The sequence below is a fragment of the Xenopus tropicalis genome, chromosome 7, assembly GCF_000004195.4.
Source record: "Xenopus tropicalis strain Nigerian chromosome 7, UCB_Xtro_10.0, whole genome shotgun sequence".
NCBI classification, from domain to species: Eukaryota; Metazoa; Chordata; class Amphibia; order Anura; family Pipidae; genus Xenopus; species Xenopus tropicalis.
The window spans coordinates 7,867,268-7,894,196 of record NC_030683.2 but is presented as its reverse complement, the minus strand read 5'-3'; the positions used below and the strand labels follow the sequence as shown (position 1 = coordinate 7,894,196).

Sequence of the window (26,929 nt, the reverse complement as noted above, 5' to 3'; positions counted from 1 at the left end):
GGTGATGGCAGAATACGTGGGTGCTGGCAGAATACGTGGGTGCTGGCAGGAGACGTGGGTGCTGGCAGAATATTTGGGGGGTTCTGGCAGAATACGTGGGTGCCGGCAGAAGGAGACGTGGGTGCCGGCAGAAGGAGACGTGGGTGCCGGCAGAAGGAGACGTGGGTGCCGGCAGAAGGAGACGTGGGTGCCGGCAGAAGGAGACGTGGGTGCCGGCAGAAGGAGACGTGGGTGCCGGCAGAAGGAGACGTGGGTGCCGGCAGAAGGAGACGTGGGTGCCGGCAGAAGGAGACGTGGGTGCCGGCAGAAGGAGACGTGGGTGCCGGCAGAAGGAGACGTGGGTGCCGGCAGAAGGAGACGTGGGTGCCGGCAGGAGACGTGGGTGCCGGCAGGATACATGGGTGCAGAATGGGATGAGAGATTTAATAGATTGATGAGGAGCAGAATAAGATTGTTGGAGATGCTTGAGGGTCGGGGGGTGAGAGGGATAAGGTCACTGGGGTCAGAGATATGAGACAGAACCTTTTGGGGTGAGAGAGTCTGAATGGTTATGGGGGGGGGGATGAGAAATGAAATGGGGGTTTGCTGATAGGAACAATTAGTGGGAAGAATGAGTGGAAAAGGTGGATTTTGGGAAATTAAATGAGAGACGAGCAGTGCCATACTGGGGGGGGCAGTAATAGCAATAATCCATGTTTTGGGGGATAAAGCAAAGAGAGGCAGCAGTCTGTTAGGCAGAGACACGGCTGAGGGAAGGAGAGGGGAAAATGAGAGACAGCGTTGGGTACTGAGAGCTCCCAGGGGAAAGCTAGAGAGAGGCCGTTAGTGGGGGGAATGCAGGTTCGGGGGGGCACTAAGCTTGTGATTTCTTATTGTCCTTTTTCGGATGATCTGACAATTTCTCCTAGGATTTCCCTTGGCATTATTCCAGCGATCCCTTCCCATAGTTGGTAGCATGTACCCACTGTAGCATGGGGGGGCCATTTAGGGATCCGTTTTACTGCAACAACCAGTGAGGCTTGAATTGCACATATGTACTGACTGGCAGCAACCAATCACATTTGCCTCTCATTGCTTGAAGCTAATTGCTGATTGGTTGCCACTCTGTTCTACTTTTTAAACCCTTGCCTACCTACCTCAATGTGACCATACAGGGGCAGATTTCAGCTGCGCATTCGGGGCATTCAGACCGATTTCGGAGTTCCTGTAAAGTGCCGGAACGTGTCCGTTTCGCTTCAGTGGATCTGATAAGTCCTGTGTATTGTTAGATAAATAGCCTCTAAATCAAACTGTAGGCAAGCGCCAGGAATGTGGCTCAGTGACTGCTAATATCCTTATCATTTACAGTAGGGGGTACATTATCCCTTATAATACATGAGTGATACTCAGAGTTCCCTGTATAACTCAGCCTGCAGCCTTGTGCCTTTATATGGGGGGCACAGAACCCCTCAGTGACTGCTAATATCCTTATCATTTACAGTAGGGGGTACATTATCCCTTATAATACATGAGTGATACTCAGAGTTCCCTGTATAACTCAGCCTGCAGCCTTGTGCCTTTATATGGGCACAGAACCCCTCAGTGACTGCTAATATCCTTATCATTTACAGTAGGGGGTACATTATCCCTTATAATACTCTGTATAACTCTGCAGCCTTTATTTGATAAACTATTTGATTTGCACAGAATTGAATTCAAAGCTCAGTGTTTGTCAGCCCCCCCCCAGACTCACCCAACACAGACCTGCTGTATCTATTGCTGCCCCCCCAGATCTGACTCCTGCCTGTATATGTTTCAGTGTTGCCACAATATGAGGTGCAGGTGAAACTGCCAGCGACCCTAACAATACTGGGGCAAGAACACATATTTATATAGGGAAGATCTTCTAAAAGGGGTGGTTCCCCTCAAATAAACTGTTAGTATGTTATAGAATGGCCAATTCTAGGCAACATTTCAGTTGGTCTTCATAATTTTTTTGAATGAATATTATTTGCCGTCTTCTTATAACTCTTTGCAGCTTTCAAATGGGGGTCACTGACCCCGGCAGCCAAACCCTATTGCTCTGTGAGGCTTTTTATTATTTATTATTGCCTTAGAAAAAAAATTGACACCTTTTGGGAATTTTTTTCACAGTTTTGAGACCTTTCAGCTGAAGCGAAACTGGACGGATTCGCTTATCACTATTTATAACATGTTTTTCTATTCAAGTCCTCTCCTATTGTCATATCAGTCTTTCATTCAAACCACTCTCTGGTTGCTAAGGTAATACGGAGCCTAGCAACCACATAGCTGCTGAAACTCCAAATTGGAGAGCAGCTGAACAAAAAGTGACATAACTAAAAAAAGTACAAATAATAAAAAATTTAGACCAATTGCAAATGAACTGCCACGTCTTACCTGTTGCTAAGGGCCAATCCCTCCCATAGATACCACTTCCTTCTACCAGCACTTTAATCCTGAAGCTTTGTGCTGCATTGCATTAACTTCTCATTAGTCATAGGACGGTTGTATCTACATCGACTCTCTCATCTCTCACCAGATACACGTACGGAAAGCCGGTGTTGGGAAGGATCAACGTCCGAGTGTGCAGAAAGTTCTCTGACCGTTACAATCTATGCCAAGGGGAAGAAGACGGGGTTTGTGAGGAGATTTCCCAACGTGTAGGTATCTCTAGTACATGGATGCTTTCCTAAGGGGGTGTCAATTCAGATTATAGGAACAATTAGGTTTTTACTTAACTCTGACCCCCATATGTAATAAAAGGTGTTGTGTTTGCCCAGGAGCAGTAACCTATAGCAACCAATAAGATGTTTGCTTCTAAACAGGAGACCACTATATTCTACCTGCTGTTTGGTTGCCATGGGTTACTGCTCCTGGGCAAACTTAGTGCCTTTTATTACATAACCCCCACAACTCTTCCACTTTTGCATTGAAGCCATCATATAAAGCTGTATAATAAAAGTCCTTTAAAAGTGAAACATGAAACCCAAATTCTTTTGTTTATTAAATCATCCATACCTGTTATAAATGTATATAAAAAACTGAGCTGTCAATCATATGTTACCTGCCCCGCCTCTATGCCGCAGGCAGGAAATATGATTGACCGCTCCGATTTGTAATTCCGACTACTTTAACTTTCCATTCAGCGCTTCCTATACATCCCCTAGATGGCAAATGCATAGGATTTGGGGGGATACAAAGCTTTGCCTTAATAACAGTGTTCCCAAAATGGCGCCGGCCTGCTGGCTGTGACTGTAAACTCCAAGACTGAAGGGACAAAAATACAGAGTTTATATAGTGTAAGTAACGTTTATTTTGCTCAACTTACCTGATAGAAAAGGATCTGGGATTATTTCTTATGGCGACAGGTCCCCTTTAATGAAGAATTCCCCATTTAAACAACAGCAACTTCTCATTTTAGGCCGATCCTAATGGCTGCATCTCGGATGTGGTGAACACCAAAGTCTTCCAGATGAGACGGGCAGGTTATGAGATGAAAATCATAGCTTCGGCCAAAATAACAGAGGACGGGACAGGTGAGAGATGTAGGATAGAGGAGCTCCCAGATAATTAGGGGTAAGGTGAAGCTCTAGGCCAGGGGTCCCCAACCTTTCTTACTCGGGAGCCACAGTCAGATGTAAAAAGACTTGGGGAGCAACAAAAGCACCATAAAAGTTCATGGAGGAGCCAAATAAGGACCGTAATTGGCTATTAGGGGCCTCTATGCACCCTATCCGCTTACAGGGGCTTTATTTGGTAGGAAATCTTGTTTTTATTCAACCAAAACTTGCCCCAAGTCAGGAATTCAAACATAACTCCCTGGTTTGGGGGCACTGAGAGCAACATCCAAGGGGTTGGGGAGGGACATGTTCCCCCCGAGCCACTGGTTGGGGATCACTGATCTAGGACATGTGGTGGAGCCAATACTGGGACGGTGGGTACTAAGGATTCGGCCATGGATCTCACTGGTTTTATTCAGAATAAGCAATGGATATGTTTTTCAGTGGATGTCTTAAAACAAGTCCATGGCCACTGGGGCAGTAAACAGAGCGGCTGTAGAGTTAGTTAAGAAACTAAGAAGATCTCTGTCCCTGGCAGGTGTGGAACTGACCGGTGAAGGTTCTTCTGAGATCAAGAGCACCTTGGCTATAGTATCTTTTCGGCATTTGGACTCCCACTATAAAAAAGGCATCCCTTTGTATGGACAGGTGGGTAGATCCCTTGGTTTAGAAGTTCCTTGATAAACAAAGAAGGGTAAAGACGGGCACGGCAGTAAACACCAGATGAGAATGAGATCCATCTGATTTATTGTACCATAAGCCCCGTGATATAACTTGTGACTTCCTACAGGTGTTCTTGGAGGATGCAGCTGGGAACCCAATGAGCAATGAGACCGTGGGGGTTTATTTGGGGGATGATGGAACCAATTTCACCTATACAACTGGGCAGGATGGAACAGCAGAGTTCTCCATTGATACCAGCTCTTTCCAACTGTCATCTGTCAGGATCAAGGTGATGCTCCAATGAGGGATTATGGTTCTTCTGTGGTTCTTCCCTATAAAGCACAAGAAGAAATTATCCTCTGGTCTGTCTATGTCCTAGGCCAGCTACAAGACTGGAGACTACTGCTCCGGGCACAGGTGGCTGACTGCATCGTATGAAGAGGATACACGCACCGTTAACCATTTCTACTCCCGGAGCAAAAGCTTTCTGAAAATCCAGCCTATCCACAGGACTTTGGAGTGTCAAATAGTAAAGAAATTCAATGTGCATTACATTCTGACTCCTGAGGGTGTTGGCGAGGCAAGAAACGCAGTGTTTCACTACCTGGTGGGTTCTCATTCCCTCTGTAGTCCCTTGGTTTACTTACACTGTTCCACCATTGTGAATTGCTTTGTTTCTTTCTATTGTATTTCTTGTATTCTAACCCAATCCATTGGGTGCATAGTCCATAATGTTGTGGACTGATGTTTGTTCTTTTAGAAACAAATATACATTAATATACAATATTAGACCCACTAAATATTTTTTAAAAAGGACACCTATTTAGGGTCTAGTTTGAAGGTTGGGGATAATGTAAAATGAAGGTGTTCTCTATTCACAGGTAATGGCAAAGGGAGGTATAGTAGAAAATGGCAAACACACATTGGCACTTATCCCAAATCAAGGTAAGTAACTGGGCAACATTGATGGTCTCATTTGGGTTTGCAATGGGCTGTTCAGAAATATACAGAGTTTAAAGGAACACAGAATCCTGCATTGTAATCTGTTTTTCCCATGGTGCTAGCCATATTCTTCATTTCCCAGGGTGCCACAGCCATGTGACCTGTGCTCTGATAAAATTCAGTTACACTTTACTGCTGTGTTGCAAGTTGGAGTATTATCCTCCCCCCTCCCCCCCAGCAGCCGATCAGCAGAACAATGGGAAGGGAGCAAGATAGCAGCTCCCAGTAGGTATCAGAATAGCACTCAATAGTAAGAAATCCAAGTCCGGCTTGGGACTCCTCCAGTTACATGGGAGTAGGAGAAACAATAGGTTAGCTGAAAGCAGTTCTAATGTGTAGCGCTGGCTGAAAGCTCAGACTCAGGCACAAGGCACTGAGATGGCGCCTACACACCAATATTACAGCTACAAATACATTTGTTGGTGCAAGAATAAAAGGTTAAATGGCAGAGGGAATTATTTGCTGTGTAACAGTGTCATTTAAAAATAAAATGTACCCCATAAATATCATGACAGTGTCCCTTTAATAATATCTGGGGTGTTTCCTGACTGGGTCCACTCATTTTTTACAGAGGCACAAGGGAACTTCTTATTTGACCTCCCTGTTGGAACTAATGTCTCCCCTTCTGCCAAGATCTTGGTTTATCTGGTTCTAGAGAGCGGAGAGGTCATTGCAGACAGTATCGCCCTGGTGGTCCATTGCTTTGAAAACAAGTTAGGTGAGGCGCATCACACATTTTGACACTCTGCTAGATTCTGTAGAGAAAACCCTGTGGGAAAATGTTTAGTTTTGATGCTACAGACCAGGATCAGTGCTGCTAAAACTCTCTCACATCTGCTCTCTGCCCAAACAGGACGTTGAAATGGTTACTGCTCGTGCCTTCCCTGTCCTGCTTCATTTGTATCTCATTGATCTGATTGGCTGAATGTTGCCAGCCAGTGGTACAAAAGATATTAAATATAAATTAAGCAGGAGAGGGAAGGCATGCCCAGAATTAATTCAGCGTGAGCTTCTGTCCTGGGCTGGGAAGTTCCCTACAGAGAGCAGATCAGTGAGAGTTTCATTTTATGAAATACAGCAATACTGACCCCAGTGCACATATAAATACACACCTATACAGACCTATATATACACTCACATACAAACCATATATAGGCAGGGCTTTCCATAACTTCACTGCCCTCTCCATGAAATTTCAATTCCTCAAGTCTAAAGGGGGGGGAGGGGGGGCTCTGGTGCATTGATCATTTCCATGGAAAAAAGATCCCCTGATATCTGTCTATAATCCCCTCTAATTTACTTGTACAGAGTAATCATGTCCCCTCGCAAGCGCCTTTTCTGCAGGAAAACATAACCCCAACCGTGACAGTCTAACCCAGTGATCCCCAACCAGTGGCTCAGGGGCAACATGTTGCTCCCCAACCCCTTAGATGTTGCTCTCAGTGCCCCCAAACCAGGGAGTTATTTTTGAATTCCTGACTTGGGGGCAAGTTTTGGTTGAATAAAAACAAGATTTCCTACCAAATAAAGCCCCTGTAAGCGGATAGGGTGCATAAAGGCTGCCTAATAGCCAATCACAGCCCTTATTTGTCACCTCCATGAACTTTTATGGTGCTTGTGTTGCTCCCCAAGTCTTTTTACATTTGACTGTGGCTCACGAGTAAGAAAGGTTGGGGACCCCTGGTCTAACCTCATAGTTTTAATCCTCCATCCCAGTTTATTTGCAGTCTCTGCACTCTCTCCAGCTCATTAATATCCTTCTTAAGGACTGGAGCCCAAATCTGCCCCCCATACTCGAGGTGTGGCCTTACCAGGGACTTATAAAAAGGCAAAATTAAGTTTTTAACCCTTGAGTTAATGTCATTTTGTTTTTTTTATAAAATAACAGTACTTGTTTAGTAGCCACAGAATGACACTGCCTAGAGCTTGTTATCCACAAAAATCCCCCCATCCTTTTCACGGTTATATACTATGGGCCATGCACCTGTTCTTTAATCTGCCAATAGGTTTATGCAAGGCAAGTGCCACAGAAGGAACAATGTAACTTACTACGTGCAATCTGACCAACGGTTGGTCTGTAAGTAGGCAATTCCTCTGGATTGGTAGGCTCAATTTTCCTGCAACACAATGGCTAAATACATACTCAGTACTCCTTTTGTATGCATTGTGTGGAAAAATGGGTTTAAAAGAGAATAAAGATCTCAATATTATTCGAACTGGGTCTATTAAAAAGGAACCTTCATTAGCTGGATCCTCAGTTGTGTAGACCTGAAAAATAACCGTTCAGAATCTCTGCTTTTTTCATGCTTTTATCAATTGACTTCCCTCTGATACCTCTTCTCGTTTAATCTGTATTACTATTTACATATTTAAATATTATTGCAAAGATTAAACCTGGGTAAAGGGGTATATTATGTTTATTTCTCATGTTCCCCGTAGGGTGGAGTAGATGATGAAGTGACATTGGCTGCCTACATAACGATTGCTCTTCTGGAATATCCGCTCCCTGTCACAGTATGTACTGTATATCGTAATCACTGCAGCTCTGCCTTCTTACTGTCACAGTGTGTATTGTATATAGAGATCATTACAGGCTCCTGTATATGTATTTGGGGCATATATAGTTAAATGGTTACATAGGGTTGAAATAAGTTATGTAAATAACACATAATTATAATGTGGATCACTGCCTCACTCTCCCCATAGCATCCTACTGTCCGAAATGCTCTCTTCTGCCTGGAGAGTGCTTTGGGAGGCAAGAACAGCATCTACACCAAGGCCTTAATGGCTTACGCTTTCACTCTTGCTGGAAGGATGGACATCCGCCGTCAGCTCCTACAGTCATTGGATGAACAGGCCATAAAGAAGGGTGAGTGAAAATATAATGTGATACTGCTGAACTACAAAGACCCAGCTAGAACAAAGAGAGAGGGGTCACTGGAAGATACCACTGGATATTAGGTTACTTTTTAGATCATCAACATTTTCTAAGGGGAAAATCTAGCCATTGTATGGCCTGGAATTACTCCCGTTGTTTCTTTTTTTTTTTTTTTGTTCAGATAAAGTTTATTGAGAAAACAAAAAACAGGTCATAAACAGATATATACATCAGTAAGCAGTACAGATAACGATGTTCCATGGCATTACATTTTCTTCACACAAATACATTCAATACGTGAATCACAAAAACATAGGCTCAGATATTGTTCTGGATATAGTTTACCACTTGGGGTATTATTACTTTTTTGCTAGGGTAGGTGTGTGGGTGACTATTGGGATATTGGAGTATTAGATGGGTAGAGGAGCATAGGTATTAGGGTGGTCATTATGTGGGTTGTTCTATCCAGCTACCCCAGATATTGGTTTTAACTTGCCTTTCCTTTTCAAGGAAATGCAGTAAGGTGCCCATGTCTAATCTATGGCATATGGGAGAGCTATTGGGTATATTTTGTGAAGCTTCACCGGGGTGTAGTAGGCCCGGTAAATTAGATATAATTGAATCAACTCATGCGTGGAACACAGCCCACATGGGGGCTGGCACCCAGGGTTACAAAAAGAGGTGAGCCTGGGGCGCATGGCGGGCCCCTTGATGGAGCTGGCTGGGACAGACGAAATCTTAAGCTGATGGGGAAGGAGGCCTGCCTAGGGCCGAGATGAGATTAGGCAGGAAGAGGATAATACATCCACAAAAGACAATCGATTCTACTCCTGTCCCATTTACAAGAAACCAGTCCGAACTGACTTAAATTATATTGCTGCAGTTGATCAGCAGCAGCAGCATGGGGCAGGCATGAATCGGGCGGGCCGGTGGGAGGAGACGCGACAAAGAGGATTTTGCGATGATCAGGAGCTCCGGTGCTAAGAGAAAGGTAACATTTCTTTCCCCAGGTGAAGGCTCCAGGAGGCGGCAGAAGGTGACGGACGGCAGCATCGGCGGCAGGGGAGGGAAGAAACAAATTGCGGAAGACTGCGCCGGAGGAAGTGGTTCGGAGGAAGAGGTCGGCGGTAATCTCGGAGCGGAAGTATTGCGACGCTTGGATGATGTCACGGGAGCCGGAAGAAGCAAGGGTGCCAGGTGTTACAAAAAGAGGTGAGCCTGGGGCGCATGGCGGGCCCCTTGATGGAGCTGGCTGGGACAGACGAAATCTTAAGCTGATGGGGAAGGAGGCCTGCCTAGGGCCGAGATGAGATTACCTGAAAAACAGATGACTTGTTTTTTCTTTCTCTTCGCAGGACCACGAGGAAGCTGCTGATCATGGAGGGAAGAGCTGGGCCCAGGGAACAGTAAGGGAGAGGGAAGGGGTAGCAGGAACGGCCCAGGCTGCGTGGAACGCAGCCCACATGGGGGCTGGCACCCAGGGTTGCCAGGGTTACAAAAAGAAATGAGCCTGGGGCGCATGGCGGGCCCCTTGATGGAGCTGGCTGGGACAGACGAAATCTTAAGCTGATGGGGAAGGAGGCCTGCCTAGGGCCGAGATGCTAACCGAGCCGAGCTAACTCATGCTATTGTGAAGGCTCCAGGAGGCGGCAGAAGTTGACGGACGGCAGCATCGGCGGCAGGCGAGGGAAGAAACTAATTGCGGAAGACTGCGCCGAAGGAAGTGGTTCGGAGGAAGAGGTCGGCGGTAATCTCGGAGCGGAAGTATTGCGACGCTTGGATGATGTCACGGGAGCCGGAAGAAGCAAGGGTGCCAGGTGTTACAAAAAGAGGTGAGCCTGGGGCGCATGGCGGGCCCCTTGATGGAGCTGGCTGGGACAGACGAAATCTTAAGCTGATGGGGAAGGAGGCCTGCCTAGGGCCGAGATGAGATTACCTGAAAAACAGATGACTTGTTTTTTCTTTCTCTTCGCAGGACCACGAGGAAGCTGCTGATCATGGAGGGAAGAGCTGGGCCCAGGGAGCAGTAAGGGAGAGGGAAGGGGTAGCAGGAACGGCCCAGGCTGCGTGGAACGCAGCCCACATGGGGGCTGGCACCCAGGGTTGCCAGGGTTACAAAAAGAGGTGAGCCTGGGGCGCATGGCGGGCCCCTTGATGGAGCTGGCTGGGACAGACGAAATCTTAAGCTGATGGGGAAGGAGGCCTGCCTAGGGCCGAGATGCTAACCGAGCCAAGCTAACTCATGCTATTGTGAAGGCTCCAGGAGGCGGCAGAAGTTGACGGACGGCAGCATCGGCGGCAGGCGAGGAAAGAAACCAATTGCGGAAGACTGCGCCGGAGGAAGTGGTTCGGAGGAAGAGGTCGGCGGTAATCTCGGACAGACGAAATCTTAAGCTGATGGGGAACGAGGCCTGCCTAGGGCCGAGATGAGGTTAGGCAGGAAGAGGATAATACATCCACAAAAGACTTGTTGTTTCTTTCTCTTCGCAGGACCACGAGGAAGCTGCTGATCATGGAGGGAAGAGCTGGGCCCAGGGAGCAGTAAGGGAGAGGGAAGGGGTAGCAGGAACGGCCCAGGCTGCGTGGAACGCAGCCCACATGGGGGCTGGCACCCAGGGTGCCAGGGGTTACAAAAAGAGGTGAGCCTGGGGTGCATGGCGGGCCCCTTGATGGAGCTGGCTGGGACAGACGAAATCTTAAGCTGATGGGGAAGGAGGCCTGCCTAGGGCCGAGATGAGATTAGGCAGGAAGAGGATAATACATCCACAAAAGACAATCGATTCTACTCCTGTCCCATTTACAAGAAACCAGTCCGAACTGACTTAAATTATATTGCTGCAGTTGATCAGCAGCAGCAGCATGGGGCAGGCATGAATCGGGCGGGCCGGTGGGAGGAGACGCGACAAAGAGGATTTTGCGATGATCAGGAGCTCCGGTGCTAAGAGAAAGGGAACATTTCTTTCCCCAGGTGAAGGCTCCAGGAGGCGGCAGAAGTTGACGGACGGCAGCATCGGCGGCAGGGGAGGGAAGAAACAAATTGCGGAAGACTGCGCCGGAGGAAGTGGTTCGGAGGAAGAGGTTGGCGGTAATCTCGGAGCGGAAGTATTGCGACGCTTGGATGATGTCACGGGAGCCGGAAGAAGCAAGGGTGCCAGGTGTTACAAAAAGAGGTGAGCCTGGGGCGCATGGCGGGCCTCTTGATGGAGCTGGCTGGGACAGACGAAATCTTAAGCTGATGGGGAAGGAGGCCTGCCTAGGGCCGAGATGAGATTAGGCAGGAAGAGGATAATACATCCACAAAAGACTTGTTTTTTCTTTCTCTTCGCAGGACCACGAGGAAGCTGCTGATCATGGAGGGAAGAGCTGGGCCCAGGGAGCAGTAAAGGAGAGGGAAGGGGGTAGCAGGAACGGCCCAGGCTGCGTGGAACGCAGCCCACATGGGGGCTGGCACCCAGGGTTGCCAGGGTTACAAAAAGAGGTGAGCCTGGAGCGCATGGCGGGCCCCTTGATGGAGCTGGCTGGGACAGACGAAATCTTAAGCTGATGGGGAAGGAGGCCTGCCTAGGGCCGAGATGAGATTAGGCAGGAAGAGGATAATACATCCAAAAAAGACAATCGATTCTACTCCTGTCCCATTTACAAGAAATCAGTCCAAACTGACTTAAATTATATTGCTGCAGTTGATCAGCAGCAGCAGCAGCATGGGGCAGGCATGAATCGGGCAGGCCGGTGGGAGGAGACGCGACAAAGAGGATTTTGCGATGATCAGGAGCTCCGGTGCTAAGAGAAAGGTAACATTTCTTTCCCCAGGTGAAGGCTCCAGGAGGCGGCAGAAGTTGACGGACGGCAGCATCGGCGGCAGGCGAGGGAAGAAACCAATTGCGGAAGACTGCGCCGGAGGAAGTGGTTCGGAGGAAGAGGTCGGCGGTAATCTTGGAGCGGAAGTATTGCGACGCTTGGATGATGTCACGGGAGCCGGAAGAAGCAAGGGTGCCAGGTGTTACAAAAAGAGGTGAGCCTGGGGCGCATGGCGGGCCCCTTGATGGAGCTGGCTGGGACAGACGAAATCTTAAGCTGATGGGGAAGGAGGCCTGTCTAGGGCCGAGATGAGATTAGGCAGGAAGAGGATAATACATCCACAAAAGACTTGTTTTTTCTTTCTCTTCGCAGGACCACGAGGAAGCTGCTGATCATGGAGGGAAGAGCTGGGCCCAGGGAACAGTAAGGGAGAGGGAAGGGGTAGCAGGAACGGCCCAGGCTGCGTGGAACGCAGCCCACATGGGGGTTGGCACCCAGGGTTGCCAGGGTTACAAAAAGAGGTGAGCCTGGGGCGCATGGCGGGCCCCTTGATGGAGCTGGCTGGGACAGACGAAATCTTAAGCTGATGGGGAAGGAGGCCTGCCTAGGGCCGAGATGAGATTACCTGAAAAACAGATGACTTGTTTTTTCTTTCTCTTCGCAGGACCACGAGGAAGCTGCTGATCATGGAGGGAAGAGCTGGGCCCAGGGAACAGTAAGGGAGAGGGAAGGGGTAGCAGGAACGGCCCAGGCTGCGTGGAACGCAGCCCAAATGGGGGCTGGCACCCAGGGTTGCCAGGGTTACAAAAAGAGGTGAGCCTGGGGCGCATGGCGGGCCCCTTGATGGAGCTGGCTGGGACAGACGAAATCTTAAGCTGATGGGGAAGGAGGCCTGCCTAGGGCCGAGATGCTAACCGAGCCAAGCTAACTCATGCTATTGTGAAGGCTCCAGGAGGCGGCAGAAGTTGACGGACGGCAGCATCGGCGGCAGGGGAGGGAAGAAACAAATTGCGGAAGACTGCGCCGGAGGAAGTGGTTCGGAGGAAGAGGTTGGCGGTAATCTCGGAGCGGAAGTATTGCGACGCTTGGATGATGTCACGGGAGCCGGAAGAAGCAAGGGTGCCAGGTGTTACAAAAAGAGGTGAGCCTGGGGCGCATGGCGGGCCCCTTGATGGAGCTGGCTTGGACAGACGAAATCTTAAGCTGATGGGGAAGGAGGCCTGCCTAGGGCCGAGATGAGATTAGGCAGGAAGAGGATAATACATCCACAAAAGACAATCGATTCTACTCCTGTCCCATTTACAAGAAACCAGTCCGAACTGACTTAAATTATATTGCTGCAGTTGATCAGCAGCAGCAGCATGGGGCAGGCATGAATCGGGCGGGCCGGTGGGAGGAGACGCGACAAAGAGGATTTTGCGATGATCAGGAGCTCCGGTGCTAAGAGAAAGGGAACATTTCTTTCCCCAGGTGAAGGCTCCAGGAGGCGGCAGAAGTTGACGGACGGCAGCATCGGCGGCAGGCGAGGGAAGAAACAAATTGCGGAAGACTGCGCCGGAGGAAGTGGTTCGGAGGAAGAGGTTGGCGGTAATCTCGGAGCGGAAGTATTGCGACGCTTGGATGATGTCACGGGAGCCGGAAGAAGCAAGGGTGCCAGGTGTTACAAAAAGAGGTGAGCCTGGGGCGCATGGCGGGCCTCTTGATGGAGCTGGCTGGGACAGACGAAATCTTAAGCTGATGGGGAAGGAGGCCTGCCTAGGGCCGAGATGAGATTAGGCAGGAAGAGGATAATACATCCACAAAAGACTTGTTTTTTCTTTCTCTTCGCAGGACCACGAGGAAGCTGCTGATCATGGAGGGAAGAGCTGGGCCCAGGGAGCAGTAAAGGAGAGGGAAGGGGTAGCAGGAACGGCCCAGGCTGCGTGGAACGCAGCCCACATGGGGGCTGGCACCCAGGGTTGCCAGGGTTACAAAAAGAGGTGAGCCTGGGGCGCATGGCGGGCCCCTTGATGGAGCTGGCTGGGACAGACGAAATCTTAAGCTGATGGGGAAGGAGGCCTGCCTAGGGCCGAGATGAGATTAGGCAGGAAGAGGATAATACATCCAAAAAAGACAATCGATTCTACTCCTGTCCCATTTACAAGAAATCAGTCCAAACTGACTTAAATTATATTGCTGCAGTTGATCAGCAGCAGCAGCAGCATGGGGCAGGCATGAATCGGGCAGGCCGGTGGGAGGAGACGCGACAAAGAGGATTTTGCGATGATCAGGAGCTCCGGTGCTAAGAGAAAGGTAACATTTCTTTCCCCAGGTGAAGGCTCCAGGAGGCGGCAGAAGTTGACGGACGGCAGCATCGGCGGCAGGCGAGGGAAGAAACCAATTGCGGAAGACTGCGCCGGAGGAAGTGGTTCGGAGGAAGAGGTCGGCGGTAATCTTGGAGCGGAAGTATTGCGACGCTTGGATGATGTCACGGGAGCCGGAAGAAGCAAGGGTGCCAGGTGTTACAAAAAGAGGTGAGCCTGGGGCGCATGGCGGGCCCCTTGATGGAGCTGGCTGGGACAGACGAAATCTTAAGCTGATGGGGAAGGAGGCCTGTCTAGGGCCGAGATGAGATTAGGCAGGAAGAGGATAATACATCCACAAAAGACTTGTTTTTTCTTTCTCTTCGCAGGACCACGAGGAAGCTGCTGATCATGGAGGGAAGAGCTGGGCCCAGGGAACAGTAAGGGAGAGGGAAGGGGTAGCAGGAACGGCCCAGGCTGCGTGGAACGCAGCCCACATGGGGGTTGGCACCCAGGGTTGCCAGGGTTACAAAAAGAGGTGAGCCTGGGGCGCATGGCGGGCCCCTTGATGGAGCTGGCTGGGACAGACGAAATCTTAAGCTGATGGGGAAGGAGGCCTGCCTAGGGCCGAGATGAGATTACCTGAAAAACAGATGACTTGTTTTTTCTTTCTCTTCGCAGGACCACGAGGAAGCTGCTGATCATGGAGGGAAGAGCTGGGCCCAGGGAACAGTAAGGGAGAGGGAAGGGGTAGCAGGAACGGCCCAGGCTGCGTGGAACGCAGCCCAAATGGGGGCTGGCACCCAGGGTTGCCAGGGTTACAAAAAGAGGTGAGCCTGGGGCGCATGGCGGGCCCCTTGATGGAGCTGGCTGGGACAGACGAAATCTTAAGCTGATGGGGAAGGAGGCCTGCCTAGGGCCGAGATGCTAACCGAGCCAAGCTAACTCATGCTATTGTGAAGGCTCCAGGAGGCGGCAGAAGTTGACGGACGGCAGCATCGGCGGCAGGGGAGGGAAGAAACAAATTGCGGAAGACTGCGCCGGAGGAAGTGGTTCGGAGGAAGAGGTTGGCGGTAATCTCGGAGCGGAAGTATTGCGACGCTTGGATGATGTCACGGGAGCCGGAAGAAGCAAGGGTGCCAGGTGTTACAAAAAGAGGTGAGCCTGGGGCGCATGGCGGGCCCCTTGATGGAGCTGGCTTGGACAGACGAAATCTTAAGCTGATGGGGAAGGAGGCCTGCCTAGGGCCGAGATGAGATTAGGCAGGAAGAGGATAATACATCCACAAAAGACTTGTTGTTTCTTTCTCTTCGCAGGACCACGAGGAAGCTGCTGATCATGGAGGGAAGAGCTGGGCCCAGGGAACAGTAAGGGAGAGGGAAGGGGTAGCAGGAACGGCCCAGGCTGCGTGGAACGCAGCCCACATGGGGCTGGCACCCAGGGGTGCCAGGGTTACAAAAAGAGGTGAGCCTGGGGTGCATGGCGGGCCCCTTGATGGAGCTGGCTGGGACAGACGAAATCTTAAGCTGATGGGGAAGGAGGCCTGCCTAGGGCCGAGATGAGATTAGGCAGGAAGAGGATAATACATCCACAAAAGACAATCGATTCTACTCCTGTCCCATTTACAAGAAACCAGTCCGAACTGACTTAAATTATATTGCTGCAGTTGATCAGCAGCAGCAGCATGGGGCAGGCATGAATCGGGCGGGCCGGTGGGAGGAGACGCGACAAAGAGGATTTTGCGATGATCAGGAGCTCCGGTGCTAAGAGAAAGGGAACATTTCTTTCCCCAGGTGAAGGCTCCAGGAGGCGGCAGAAGTTGACGGACGGCAGCATCGGCGGCAGGCGAGGGAAGAAACAAATTGCGGAAGACTGCGCCGGAGGAAGTGGTTCGGAGGAAGAGGTTGGCGGTAATCTCGGAGCGGAAGTATTGCGACGCTTGGATGATGTCACGGGAGCCGGAAGAAGCAAGGGTGCCAGGTGTTACAAAAAGAGGTGAGCCTGGGGCGCATGGCGGGCCTCTTGATGGAGCTGGCTGGGACAGACGAAATCTTAAGCTGATGGGGAAGGAGGCCTGCCTAGGGCCGAGATGAGATTAGGCAGGAAGAGGATAATACATCCACAAAAGACTTGTTTTTTCTTTCTCTTCGCAGGACCACGAGGAAGCTGCTGATCATGGAGGGAAGAGCTGGGCCCAGGGAGCAGTAAAGGAGAGGGAAGGGGTAGCAGGAACGGCCCAGGCTGCGTGGAACGCAGCCCACATGGGGGCTGGCACCCAGGGTTGCCAGGGTTACAAAAAGAGGTGAGCCTGGGGCGCATGGCGGGCCCCTTGATGGAGCTGGCTGGGACAGACGAAATCTTAAGCTGATGGGGAAGGAGGCCTGCCTAGGGCCGAGATGAGATTAGGCAGGAAGAGGATAATACATCCAAAAAAGACAATCGATTCTACTCCTGTCCCATTTACAAGAAATCAGTCCAAACTGACTTAAATTATATTGCTGCAGTTGATCAGCAGCAGCAGCAGCATGGGGCAGGCATGAATCGGGCAGGCCGGTGGGAGGAGACGCGACAAAGAGGATTTTGCGATGATCAGGAGCTCCGGTGCTAAGAGAAAGGTAACATTTCTTTCCCCAGGTGAAGGCTCCAGGAGGCGGCAGAAGTTGACGGACGGCAGCATCGGCGGCAGGCGAGGGAAGAAACCAATTGCGGAAGACTGCGCCGGAGGAAGTGGTTCGGAGGAAGAGGTCGGCGGTAATCTTGGAGCGGAAGTATTGCGACGCTTGGATGATGTCACGGGAGCCGGAAGAAGCAAGGGTGCCAGGTGTTACAAAAAGAGGTGAGCCTGGGGCGCATGGCGGGCCCCTTGATGGAGCTGGCTGGGACAGACGAAATCTTAAGCTGATGGGGAAGGAGGCCTGTCTAGGGCCGAGATGAGATTAGGCAGGAAGAGGATAATACATCCACAAAAGACTTGTTTTTTCTTTCTCTTCGCAGGACCACGAGGAAGCTGCTGATCATGGAGGGAAGAGCTGGGCCCAGGGAACAGTAAGGGAGAGGGAAGGGGTAGCAGGAACGGCCCAGGCTGCGTGGAACGCAGCCCACATGGGGGTTGGCACCCAGGGTTGCCAGGGTTACAAAAAGAGGTGAGCCTGGGGCGCATGGCGGGCCCCTTGATGGAGCTGGCTGGGACAGACGAAATCTTAAGCTGATGGGGAAGGAGGCCTGCCTAGGGCCGAGATGAGATTACCTGAAAAACAGATGACTTGTTTTTTCTTTCTCTTCGCAGGACCACGAGGAAGCTGCTGATCATGGAGGGAAGAGCTGGGCCCAGGGAGCAGTAAGGGAGAGGGAAGGGGTAGCAGGAACGGCCCAGGCTGCGTGGAACGCAGCCCACATGGGGGCTGGCACCCAGGGTTGCCAGGGTTACAAAAAGAGGTGAGCCTGGGGCGCATGGCGGGCCCCTTGATGGAGCTGGCTGGGACAGACGAAATCTTAAGCTGATGGGGAAGGAGGCCTGCCTAGGGCCGAGATGCTAACCGAGCCAAGCTAACTCATGCTATTGTGAAGGCTCCAGGAGGCGGCAGAAGTTGACGGACGGCAGCATCGGCGGCAGGCGAGGAAAGAAACCAATTGCGGAAGACTGCGCCGGAGGAAGTGGTTCGGAGGAAGAGGTCGGCGGTAATCTCGGACAGACGAAATCTTAAGCTGATGGGGAACGAGGCCTGCCTAGGGCCGAGATGAGGTTAGGCAGGAAGAGGATAATACATCCACAAAAGACTTGTTGTTTCTTTCTCTTCGCAGGACCACGAGGAAGCTGCTGATCATGGAGGGAAGAGCTGGGCCCAGGGAGCAGTAAGGGAGAGGGAAGGGGTAGCAGGAACGGCCCAGGCTGCGTGGAACGCAGCCCACATGGGGGCTGGCACCCAGGGTGCCAGGGTTACAAAAAGAGGTGAGCCTGGGGTGCATGGCGGGCCCCTTGATGGAGCTGGCTGGGACAGACGAAATCTTAAGCTGATGGGGAAGGAGGCCTGCCTAGGGCCGAGATGAGATTAGGCAGGAAGAGGATAATACATCCACAAAAGACAATCGATTCTACTCCTGTCCCATTTACAAGAAACCAGTCCGAACTGACTTAAATTATATTGCTGCAGTTGATCAGCAGCAGCAGCATGGGGCAGGCATGAATCGGGCGGGCCGGTGGGAGGAGACGCGACAAAGAGGATTTTGCGATGATCAGGAGCTCCGGTGCTAAGAGAAAGGGAACATTTCTTTCCCCAGGTGAAGGCTCCAGGAGGCGGCAGAAGTTGACGGACGGCAGCATCGGCGGCAGGGGAGGGAAGAAACAAATTGCGGAAGACTGCGCCGGAGGAAGTGGTTCGGAGGAAGAGGTTGGCGGTAATCTCGGAGCGGAAGTATTGCGACGCTTGGATGATGTCACGGGAGCCGGAAGAAGCAAGGGTGCCAGTGTTACAAAAAGAGGTGAGCCTGGGGCGCATGGCGGGCCTCTTGATGGAGCTGGCTGGACAGACGAAATCTTAAGCTGATGGGGAAGGAGGCCTGCCTAGGGCCGAGATGAGATTAGGCAGGAAGAGGATAATACATCCACAAAAGACTTGTTTTTCTTTCTCTTCGCAGGACCACGAGGAAGCTGCTGATCATGGAGGGAAGAGCTGGGCCCAGGGAGCAGTAAAGGAGAGGGAAGGGGTAGCAGGAACGGCCCAGGCTGCGTGGAACGCAGCCCACATGGGGGCTGGCACCCAGGGTTGCCAGGGTTACAAAAAGAGGTGAGCCTGGAGCGCATGGCGGGCCCCTTGATGGAGCTGGCTGGGACAGACGAAATCTTAAGCTGATGGGGAAGGAGGCCTGCCTAGGGCCGAGATGAGATTAGGCAGGAAGAGGATAATACATCCAAAAAAGACAATCGATTCTACTCCTGTCCCATTTACAAGAAATCAGTCCAAACTGACTTAAATTATATTGCTGCAGTTGATCAGCAGCAGCAGCAGCATGGGGCAGGCATGAATCGGGCAGGCCGGTGGGAGGAGACGCGACAAAGAGGATTTTGCGATGATCAGGAGCTCCGGTGCTAAGAGAAAGGTAACATTTCTTTCCCCAGGTGAAGGCTCCAGGAGGCGGCAGAAGTTGACGGACGGCAGCATCGGCGGCAGGCGAGGGAAGAAACCAATTGCGGAAGACTGCGCCGGAGGAAGTGGTTCGGAGGAAGAGGTCGGCGGTAATCTTGGAGCGGAAGTATTGCGACGCTTGGATGATGTCACGGGAGCCGGAAGAAGCAAGGGTGCCAGGTGTTACAAAAAGAGGTGAGCCTGGGGCGCATGGCGGGCCCCTTGATGGAGCTGGCTGGGACAGACGAAATCTTAAGCTGATGGGGAAGGAGGCCTGTCTAGGGCCGAGATGAGATTAGGCAGGAAGAGGATAATACATCCACAAAAGACTTGTTTTTTCTTTCTCTTCGCAGGACCACGAGGAAGCTGCTGATCATGGAGGGAAGAGCTGGGCCCAGGGAACAGTAAGGGAGAGGGAAGGGGTAGCAGGAACGGCCCAGGCTGCGTGGAACGCAGCCCACATGGGGGTTGGCACCCAGGGTTGCCAGGGTTACAAAAAGAGGTGAGCCTGGGGCGCATGGCGGGCCCCTTGATGGAGCTGGCTGGGACAGACGAAATCTTAAGCTGATGGGGAAGGAGGCCTGCCTAGGGCCGAGATGAGATTACCTGAAAAACAGATGACTTGTTTTTTCTTTCTCTTCGCAGGACCACGAGGAAGCTGCTGATCATGGAGGGAAGAGCTGGGCCCAGGGAACAGTAAGGGAGAGGGAAGGGGTAGCAGGAACGGCCCAGGCTGCGTGGAACGCAGCCCAAATGGGGGCTGGCACCCAGGGTTGCCAGGGTTACAAAAAGAGGTGAGCCTGGGGCGCATGGCGGGCCCCTTGATGGAGCTGGCTGGGACAGACGAAATCTTAAGCTGATGGGGAAGGAGGCCTGCCTAGGGCCGAGATGCTAACCGAGCCAAGCTAACTCATGCTATTGTGAAGGCTCCAGGAGGCGGCAGAAGTTGACGGACGGCAGCATCGGCGGCAGGGGAGGGAAGAAACAAATTGCGGAAGACTGCGCCGGAGGAAGTGGTTCGGAGGAAGAGGTTGGCGGTAATCTCGGAGCGGAAGTATTGCGACGCTTGGATGATGTCACGGGAGCCGGAAGAAGCAAGGGTGCCAGGTGTTACAAAAAGAGGTGAGCCTGGGGCGCATGGCGGGCCCCTTGATGGAGCTGGCTTGGACAGACGAAATCTTAAGCTGATGGGGAAGGAGGCCTGCCTAGGGCCGAGATGAGATTAGGCAGGAAGAGGATAATACATCCACAAAAGACAATCGATTCTACTCCTGTCCCATTTACAAGAAACCAGTCCGAACTGACTTAAATTATATTGCTGCAGTTGATCAGCAGCAGCAGCATGGGGCAGGCATGAATCGGGCGGGCCGGTGGGAGGAGACGCGACAAAGAGGATTTTGCGATGATCAGGAGCTCCGGTGCTAAGAGAAAGGGAACATTTCTTTCCCCAGGTGAAGGCTCCAGGAGGCGGCAGAAGTTGACGGACGGCAGCATCGGCGGCAGGCGAGGGAAGAAACAAATTGCGGAAGACTGCGCCGGAGGAAGTGGTTCGCGAGGAAGAGGTTGGCGGTAATCTCGGAGCGGAAGTATTGCGACGCTTGGATGATGTCACGGGAGCCGGAAGAAGCAAGGGTGCCAGGTGTTACAAAAAGAGGTGAGCCTGGGGCGCATGGCGGGCCTCTTGATGGAGCTGGCTGGGACAGACGAAATCTTAAGCTGATGGGGAAGGAGGCCTGCCTAGGGCCGAGATGAGATTAGGCAGGAAGAGGATAATACATCCACAAAAGACTTGTTTTTTCTTTCTCTTCGCAGGACCACGAGGAAGCTGCTGATCATGGAGGGAAGAGCTGGGCCCAGGGAGCAGTAAAGGAGAGGGAAGGGGTAGCAGGAACGGCCCAGGCTGCGTGGAACGCAGCCCACATGGGGGCTGGCACCCAGGGTTGCCAGGGTTACAAAAAGAGGTGAGCCTGGGGCGCATGGCGGGCCCCTTGATGGAGCTGGCTGGGACAGACGAAATCTTAAGCTGATGGGGAAGGAGGCCTGCCTAGGGCCGAGATGAGATTAGGCAGGAAGAGGATAATACATCCAAAAAAGACAATCGATTCTACTCCTGTCCCATTTACAAGAAATCAGTCCAAACTGACTTAAATTATATTGCTGCAGTTGATCAGCAGCAGCAGCAGCATGGGGCAGGCATGAATCGGGCAGGCCGGTGGGAGGAGACGCGACAAAGAGGATTTTGCGATGATCAGGAGCTCCGGTGCTAAGAGAAAGGTAACATTTCTTTCCCCAGGTGAAGGCTCCAGGAGGCGGCAGAAGTTGACGGACGGCAGCATCGGCGGCAGGCGAGGGAAGAAACCAATTGCGGAAGACTGCGCCGGAGGAAGTGGTTCGGAGGAAGAGGTCGGCGGTAATCTTGGAGCGGAAGTATTGCGACGCTTGGATGATGTCACGGGAGCCGGAAGAAGCAAGGGTGCCAGGTGTTACAAAAAGAGGTGAGCCTGGGGCGCATGGCGGGCCCCTTGATGGAGCTGGCTGGGACAGACGAAATCTTAAGCTGATGGGGAAGGAGGCCTGTCTAGGGCCGAGATGAGATTAGGCAGGAAGAGGATAATACATCCACAAAAGACTTGTTTTTTCTTTCTCTTCGCAGGACCACGAGGAAGCTGCTGATCATGGAGGGAAGAGCTGGGCCCAGGGAACAGTAAGGGAGAGGGAAGGGGTAGCAGGAACGGCCCAGGCTGCGTGGAACGCAGCCCACATGGGGGTTGGCACCCAGGGTTGCCAGGGTTACAAAAAGAGGTGAGCCTGGGGCGCATGGCGGGCCCCTTGATGGAGCTGGCTGGGACAGACGAAATCTTAAGCTGATGGGGAAGGAGGCCTGCCTAGGGCCGAGATGAGATTACCTGAAAAACAGATGACTTGTTTTTCTTTCTCTTCGCAGGACCACGAGGAAGCTGCTGATCATGGAGGGAAGAGCTGGGCCCAGGGAGCAGTAAGGGAGAGGGAAGGGGTAGCAGGAACGGCCCAGGCTGCGTGGAACGCAGCCCACATGGGGGCTGGCACCCAGGGTTGCCAGGGTTACAAAAAGAGGTGAGCCTGGGGCGCATGGCGGGCCCCTTGATGGAGCTGGCTGGGACAGACGAAATCTTAAGCTGATGGGGAAGGAGGCCTGCCTAGGGCCGAGATGCTAACCGAGCCAAGCTAACTCATGCTATTGTGAAGGCTCCAGGAGGCGGCAGAAGTTGACGGACGGCAGCATCGGCGGCAGGCGAGGAAAGAAACCAATTGCGGAAGACTGCGCCGGAGGAAGTGGTTCGGAGGAAGAGGTCGGCGGTAATCTCGGACAGACGAAATCTTAAGCTGATGGGGAACGAGGCCTGCCTAGGGCCGAGATGAGGTTAGGCAGGAAGAGGATAATACATCCACAAAAGACTTGTTGTTTCTTTCTCTTCGCAGGACCACGAGGAAGCTGCTGATCATGGAGGGAAGAGCTGGGCCCAGGGAGCAGTAAGGGAGAGGGAAGGGGTAGCAGGAACGGCCCAGGCTGCGTGGAACGCAGCCCACATGGGGGCTGGCACCCAGGGTGCCAGGGTTACAAAAAGAGGTGAGCCTGGGGTGCATGGCGGGCCCCTTGATGGAGCTGGCTGGGACAGACGAAATCTTAAGCTGATGGGGAAGGAGGCCTGCCTAGGGCCGAGATGAGATTAGGCAGGAAGAGGATAATACATCCACAAAAGACAATCGATTCTACTCCTGTCCCATTTACAAGAAACCAGTCCGAACTGACTTAAATTATATTGCTGCAGTTGATCAGCAGCAGCAGGCATGGGGCAGGCATGAATCGGGCGGGCCGGTGGGAGGAGACGCGACAAAGAGGATTTTGCGATGATCAGGAGCTCCGGTGCTAAGAGAAAGGGAACATTTCTTCCCCAGGTGAAGGCTCCAGGAGGCGGCAGAAGTTGACGGACGGCAGCATCGGCGGCAGGGGAGGGAAGAAACAAATTGCGGAAGACTGCGCCGGAGGAAGTGGTTCGGAGGAAGAGGTTGGCGGTAATCTCGGAGCGGAAGTATTGCGACGCTTGGATGATGTCACGGGAGCCGGAAGAAGCAAGGGTGCCAGGTGTTACAAAAAGAGGTGAGCCTGGGGCGCATGGCGGGCCTCTTGATGGAGCTGGCTGGGACAGACGAAATCTTAAGCTGATGGGGAAGGAGGCCTGCCTAGGGCCGAGATGAGATTAGGCAGGAAGAGGATAATACATCCACAAAAGACTTGTTTTTTCTTTCTCTTCGCAGGACCACGAGGAAGCTGCTGATCATGGAGGGAAGAGCTGGGCCCAGGGAGCAGTAAAGGAGAGGGAAGGGGTAGCAGGAACGGCCCAGGCTGCGTGGAACGCAGCCCACATGGGGGCTGGCACCCAGGGTTGCCAGGGTTACAAAAAGAGGTGAGCCTGGAGCGCATGGCGGGCCCCTTGATGGAGCTGGCTGGGACAGACGAAATCTTAAGCTGATGGGGAAGGAGGCCTGCCTAGGGCCGAGATGAGATTAGGCAGGAAGAGGATAATACATCCAAAAAAGACAATCGATTCTACTCCTGTCCCATTTACAAGAAATCAGTCCAAACTGACTTAAATTATATTGCTGCAGTTGATCAGCAGCAGCAGCAGCATGGGGCAGGCATGAATCGGGCAGGCCGGTGGGAGGAGACGCGACAAAGAGGATTTTGCGATGATCAGGAGCTCCGGTGCTAAGAGAAAGGTAACATTTCTTTCCCCAGGTGAAGGCTCCAGGAGGCGGCAGAAGTTGACGGACGGCAGCATCGGCGGCAGGCGAGGGAAGAAACCAATTGCGGAAGACTGCGCCGGAGGAAGTGGTTCGGAGGAAGAGGTCGGCGGTAATCTTGGAGCGGAAGTATTGCGACGCTTGGATGATGTCACGGGAGCCGGAAGAAGCAAGGGTGCCAGGTGTTACAAAAAGAGGTGAGCCTGGGCGCATGGCGGGCCCCTTGATGGAGCTGGCTGGGACAGACGAAATCTTAAGCTGATGGGGAAGGAGGCCTGTCTAGGGCCGAGATGAGATTAGGCAGGAAGAGGATAATACATCCACAAAAGACTTGTTTTTCTTTCTCTTCGCAGGACCACGAGGAAGCTGCTGATCATGGAGGGAAGAGCTGGGCCCAGGGAACAGTAAGGGAGAGGGAAGGGGTAGCAGGAACGGCCCAGGCTGCGTGGAACGCAGCCCACATGGGGGTTGGCACCCAGGGTTGCCAGGGTTACAAAAAGAGGTGAGCCTGGGGCGCATGGCGGGCCCCTTGATGGAGCTGGCTGGGACAGACGAAATCTTAAGCTGATGGGAAGGAGGCCTGCCTAGGGCCGAGATGAGATTACCTGAAAAACAGATGACTTGTTTTTCTTTCTCTTCGCAGGACCACGAGGAAGCTGCTGATCATGGAGGGAAAGAGCTGGGCCCAGGGAACAGTAAGGGAGAGGGAAGGGGTAGCAGGAACGGCCCAGGCTGCGTGGAACGCAGCCCAAATGGGGGCTGGCACCCAGGGTTGCCAGGGTTACAAAAGAGGTGAGCCTGGGGCGCATGGCGGGCCCCTTGATGGAGCTGGCTGGGACAGACGAAATCTTAAGCTGATGGGGAAGGAGGCCTGCCTAGGGCCGAGATGCTAACCGAGCCAAGCTAACTCATGCTATTGGTGAAGGCTCCAGGAGGCGGCAGAAGTTGACGGACGGCAGCATCGGCGGCAGGGGAGGGAAGAAACAAATTGCGGAAGACTGCGCCGGAGGAAGTGGTTCGGAGAAGAGGTTGGCGGGTAATCTCGGAGCGGAAGTATTGCGACGCTTGGATGATGTCACGGGAGCCGGAAGAAGCAAGGGTGCCAGGTGTACAAAAAGAGGTGAGCCTGGGGCGCATGGCGGGCCCCTTTGATGGAGCTGGCTTGGACAGACGAAATCTTAAGCTGATGGGGAAGGAGGCCTGCCTAGGGCCGAGATGAGATTAGGCAGGAAGAGGATAATACATCCACAAAAGACCAATCGATTCTACTCCTGTCCCATTTACAAGAAACCAGTCCGAACTGACTTAAATTATATTGCTGCAGTTGATCAGCAGCAGCAGCATTGGGGCAGGCATGAATCGGGCGGGCCGGTGGGAGGAGACGCGACAAAGAGGATTTTGCCGATGAATCAGGAGCTCCGGTGCTAAGAGAAAGGGAACATTTCTTTCCCCAGGTGAAGGCTCCAGGAGGCGGCAGAAGTTGACGGACGGCAGCATCGGCGGCAGCGAGGGAAGAAAACAAATTGCGGAAGACTGCGCCGGAGGAAAGTGGTTCGGAGGAAGAGGTTGGCGGTAATCTCGGAGCGGAAGTATTGCGACGCTTGGATGATGTCACGGGAGCCGGAAGAAGCAAGGTGCCAGGTGTTACAAAAAGAGGTGAGCCTGGGGCGCATGGGCGGGCCTCTTGATGGAGCTGGCTGGGACAGACGAAATCTTAAGCTGATGGGGAAGGAGGCCTGCCTAGGGCCGAGATGAGATTAGGCAGGAAGAGGATAATACATCCACAAAAGACTTGTTTTTTTCTTTCTCTTCGCAGGACCACGAGGAAGCTGCTGATCATGGAGGGAAGAGCTGGGCCCAGGAGCAGTAAAGGAGAGGAAGGGGTAGCAGGAACGGCCCAGGCTGCGTGGAACGCAGCCCACATGGGGCTGGCACCCAGGGTTGCCAGGTTACAAAAAGAGGTGAGCTGGGGCGCATGGCGGGCCCCTTGATGGAGCTGGCTGGGACAGACGAAATCTTAAGCTGATGGGGAAGGAGGCCTGCCTAGGGCCGAGATGAGATTAGGCAGGAAGAGGATAATACATCCAAAAAGACAATCGATTCTACTCCTGTCCCATTTACAAGAAATCAGTCCAAACTGACTTAAATTATATTGCTGCAGTTGATCAGCAGCAGCAGCAGCATGGGGCAGGCATGAATCGGGCAGGCCGGTGGGAGGAGACGCGACAAAGAGGATTTTGCGATGATCAGGAGCTCCGGTGCTAGAGAAAGGTAACATTTCTTTCCCCCAGGTGAAGGCTCCAGGAGGCGGCAGAAGTTGACGGACGGCAGCATCGGCGGCAGGCGAGGGAAGAAACCAATTGCGGAAGACTGCGCCGGAGGAAGTGGTTCGGAGGAAGAGGTCGGCGGTAATCTTGGAGCGGAAGTATTGCGACGCTTGGATGATGTCACGGGAGCCGGAAGAAGCAAGGGTGCCAGGTGTTACAAAAAGAGGTGAGCCTGGGGCGCATGGCGGGCCCTTGATGGAGCTGGCTGGGACAGACGAAATCTTAAGCTGATGGGGAAGGAGGCCTGTCTAGGGCCGAGATGAGATTAGGCAGGAAGAGGATAATACATCCACAAAAAGACTTGTTTTTTCTTTCTCTTCGCAGGACCACGAGGAAGCTGCTGATCATGGAGGGAAGAGCTGGCCCAGGGAGCAGTAAGGAGAGGGAAGGGGTAGCAGGAACGGCCCAGGCTGCGTGGAACGCAGCCCACATGGGGGCTGGCACCCAGGGTTGCCAGGGTTACAAAAAGAGGTGAGCCTGGGGCGCATGGCGGGCCCTTGATGGAGCTGGCTGG

At 52.6% G+C, this 26,929-nt stretch overlaps 1 protein-coding gene and 2 long non-coding RNA genes across 3 annotated transcripts; all 3 read left to right on the top strand.

Annotated features, from left to right (window-relative positions):
- Positions 1–2,489: 2,489 nt before the first annotated feature.
- LOC105945598 (alpha-2-macroglobulin) lies at positions 2,490–8,123 on the top strand. Its single transcript, XM_031905418.1, has 9 exons — positions 2,490–2,660; positions 3,422–3,536; positions 4,099–4,208; positions 4,351–4,512; positions 4,603–4,830; positions 5,105–5,168; positions 5,797–5,943; positions 7,665–7,739; positions 7,932–8,123. The coding sequence occupies exons 2-8, from the start codon at positions 3,473–3,475 to the stop codon at positions 7,676–7,678; spliced, it is 789 nt and encodes a 262-aa protein (XP_031761278.1). The 5' UTR covers positions 2,490–2,660; positions 3,422–3,472; the 3' UTR covers positions 7,679–7,739; positions 7,932–8,123.
- Positions 8,124–18,941: 10,818 nt separating this feature from the next.
- Positions 18,942–19,700, top strand: LOC116412057. The gene is made up of 3 exons (XR_004223504.1): positions 18,942–18,967; positions 19,300–19,501; positions 19,660–19,700. It is a non-coding gene; the product is annotated as an uncharacterized LOC116412057 (long non-coding RNA).
- A 4,859-nt stretch (positions 19,701–24,559) lies between these two features.
- LOC116412059 lies at positions 24,560–26,780 on the top strand. The gene is made up of 3 exons (XR_004223509.1): positions 24,560–24,590; positions 26,380–26,581; positions 26,740–26,780. It is a non-coding gene; the product is annotated as an uncharacterized LOC116412059 (long non-coding RNA).
- The last annotated feature ends 149 nt before the right edge of the window (positions 26,781–26,929 follow it).

Bases quoted from the DNA above. Each gene is read 5' to 3' on its own strand.
- LOC105945598 (XM_031905418.1), top strand. From the start codon at position 3,473: ATGAGACGGGCAGGTTATGAGATGAAAATCATAGCTTCGGCCAAAATA. The intron at 4,831-5,104 runs GTGGGTTCTCAT...CTCTATTCACAG, and splicing joins ACGCAGTGTTTCACTACCTG to GTAATGGCAAAGGGAGGTAT. The intron at 5,169-5,796 runs GTAAGTAACTGG...CATTTTTTACAG, and splicing joins GGCACTTATCCCAAATCAAG to AGGCACAAGGGAACTTCTTA.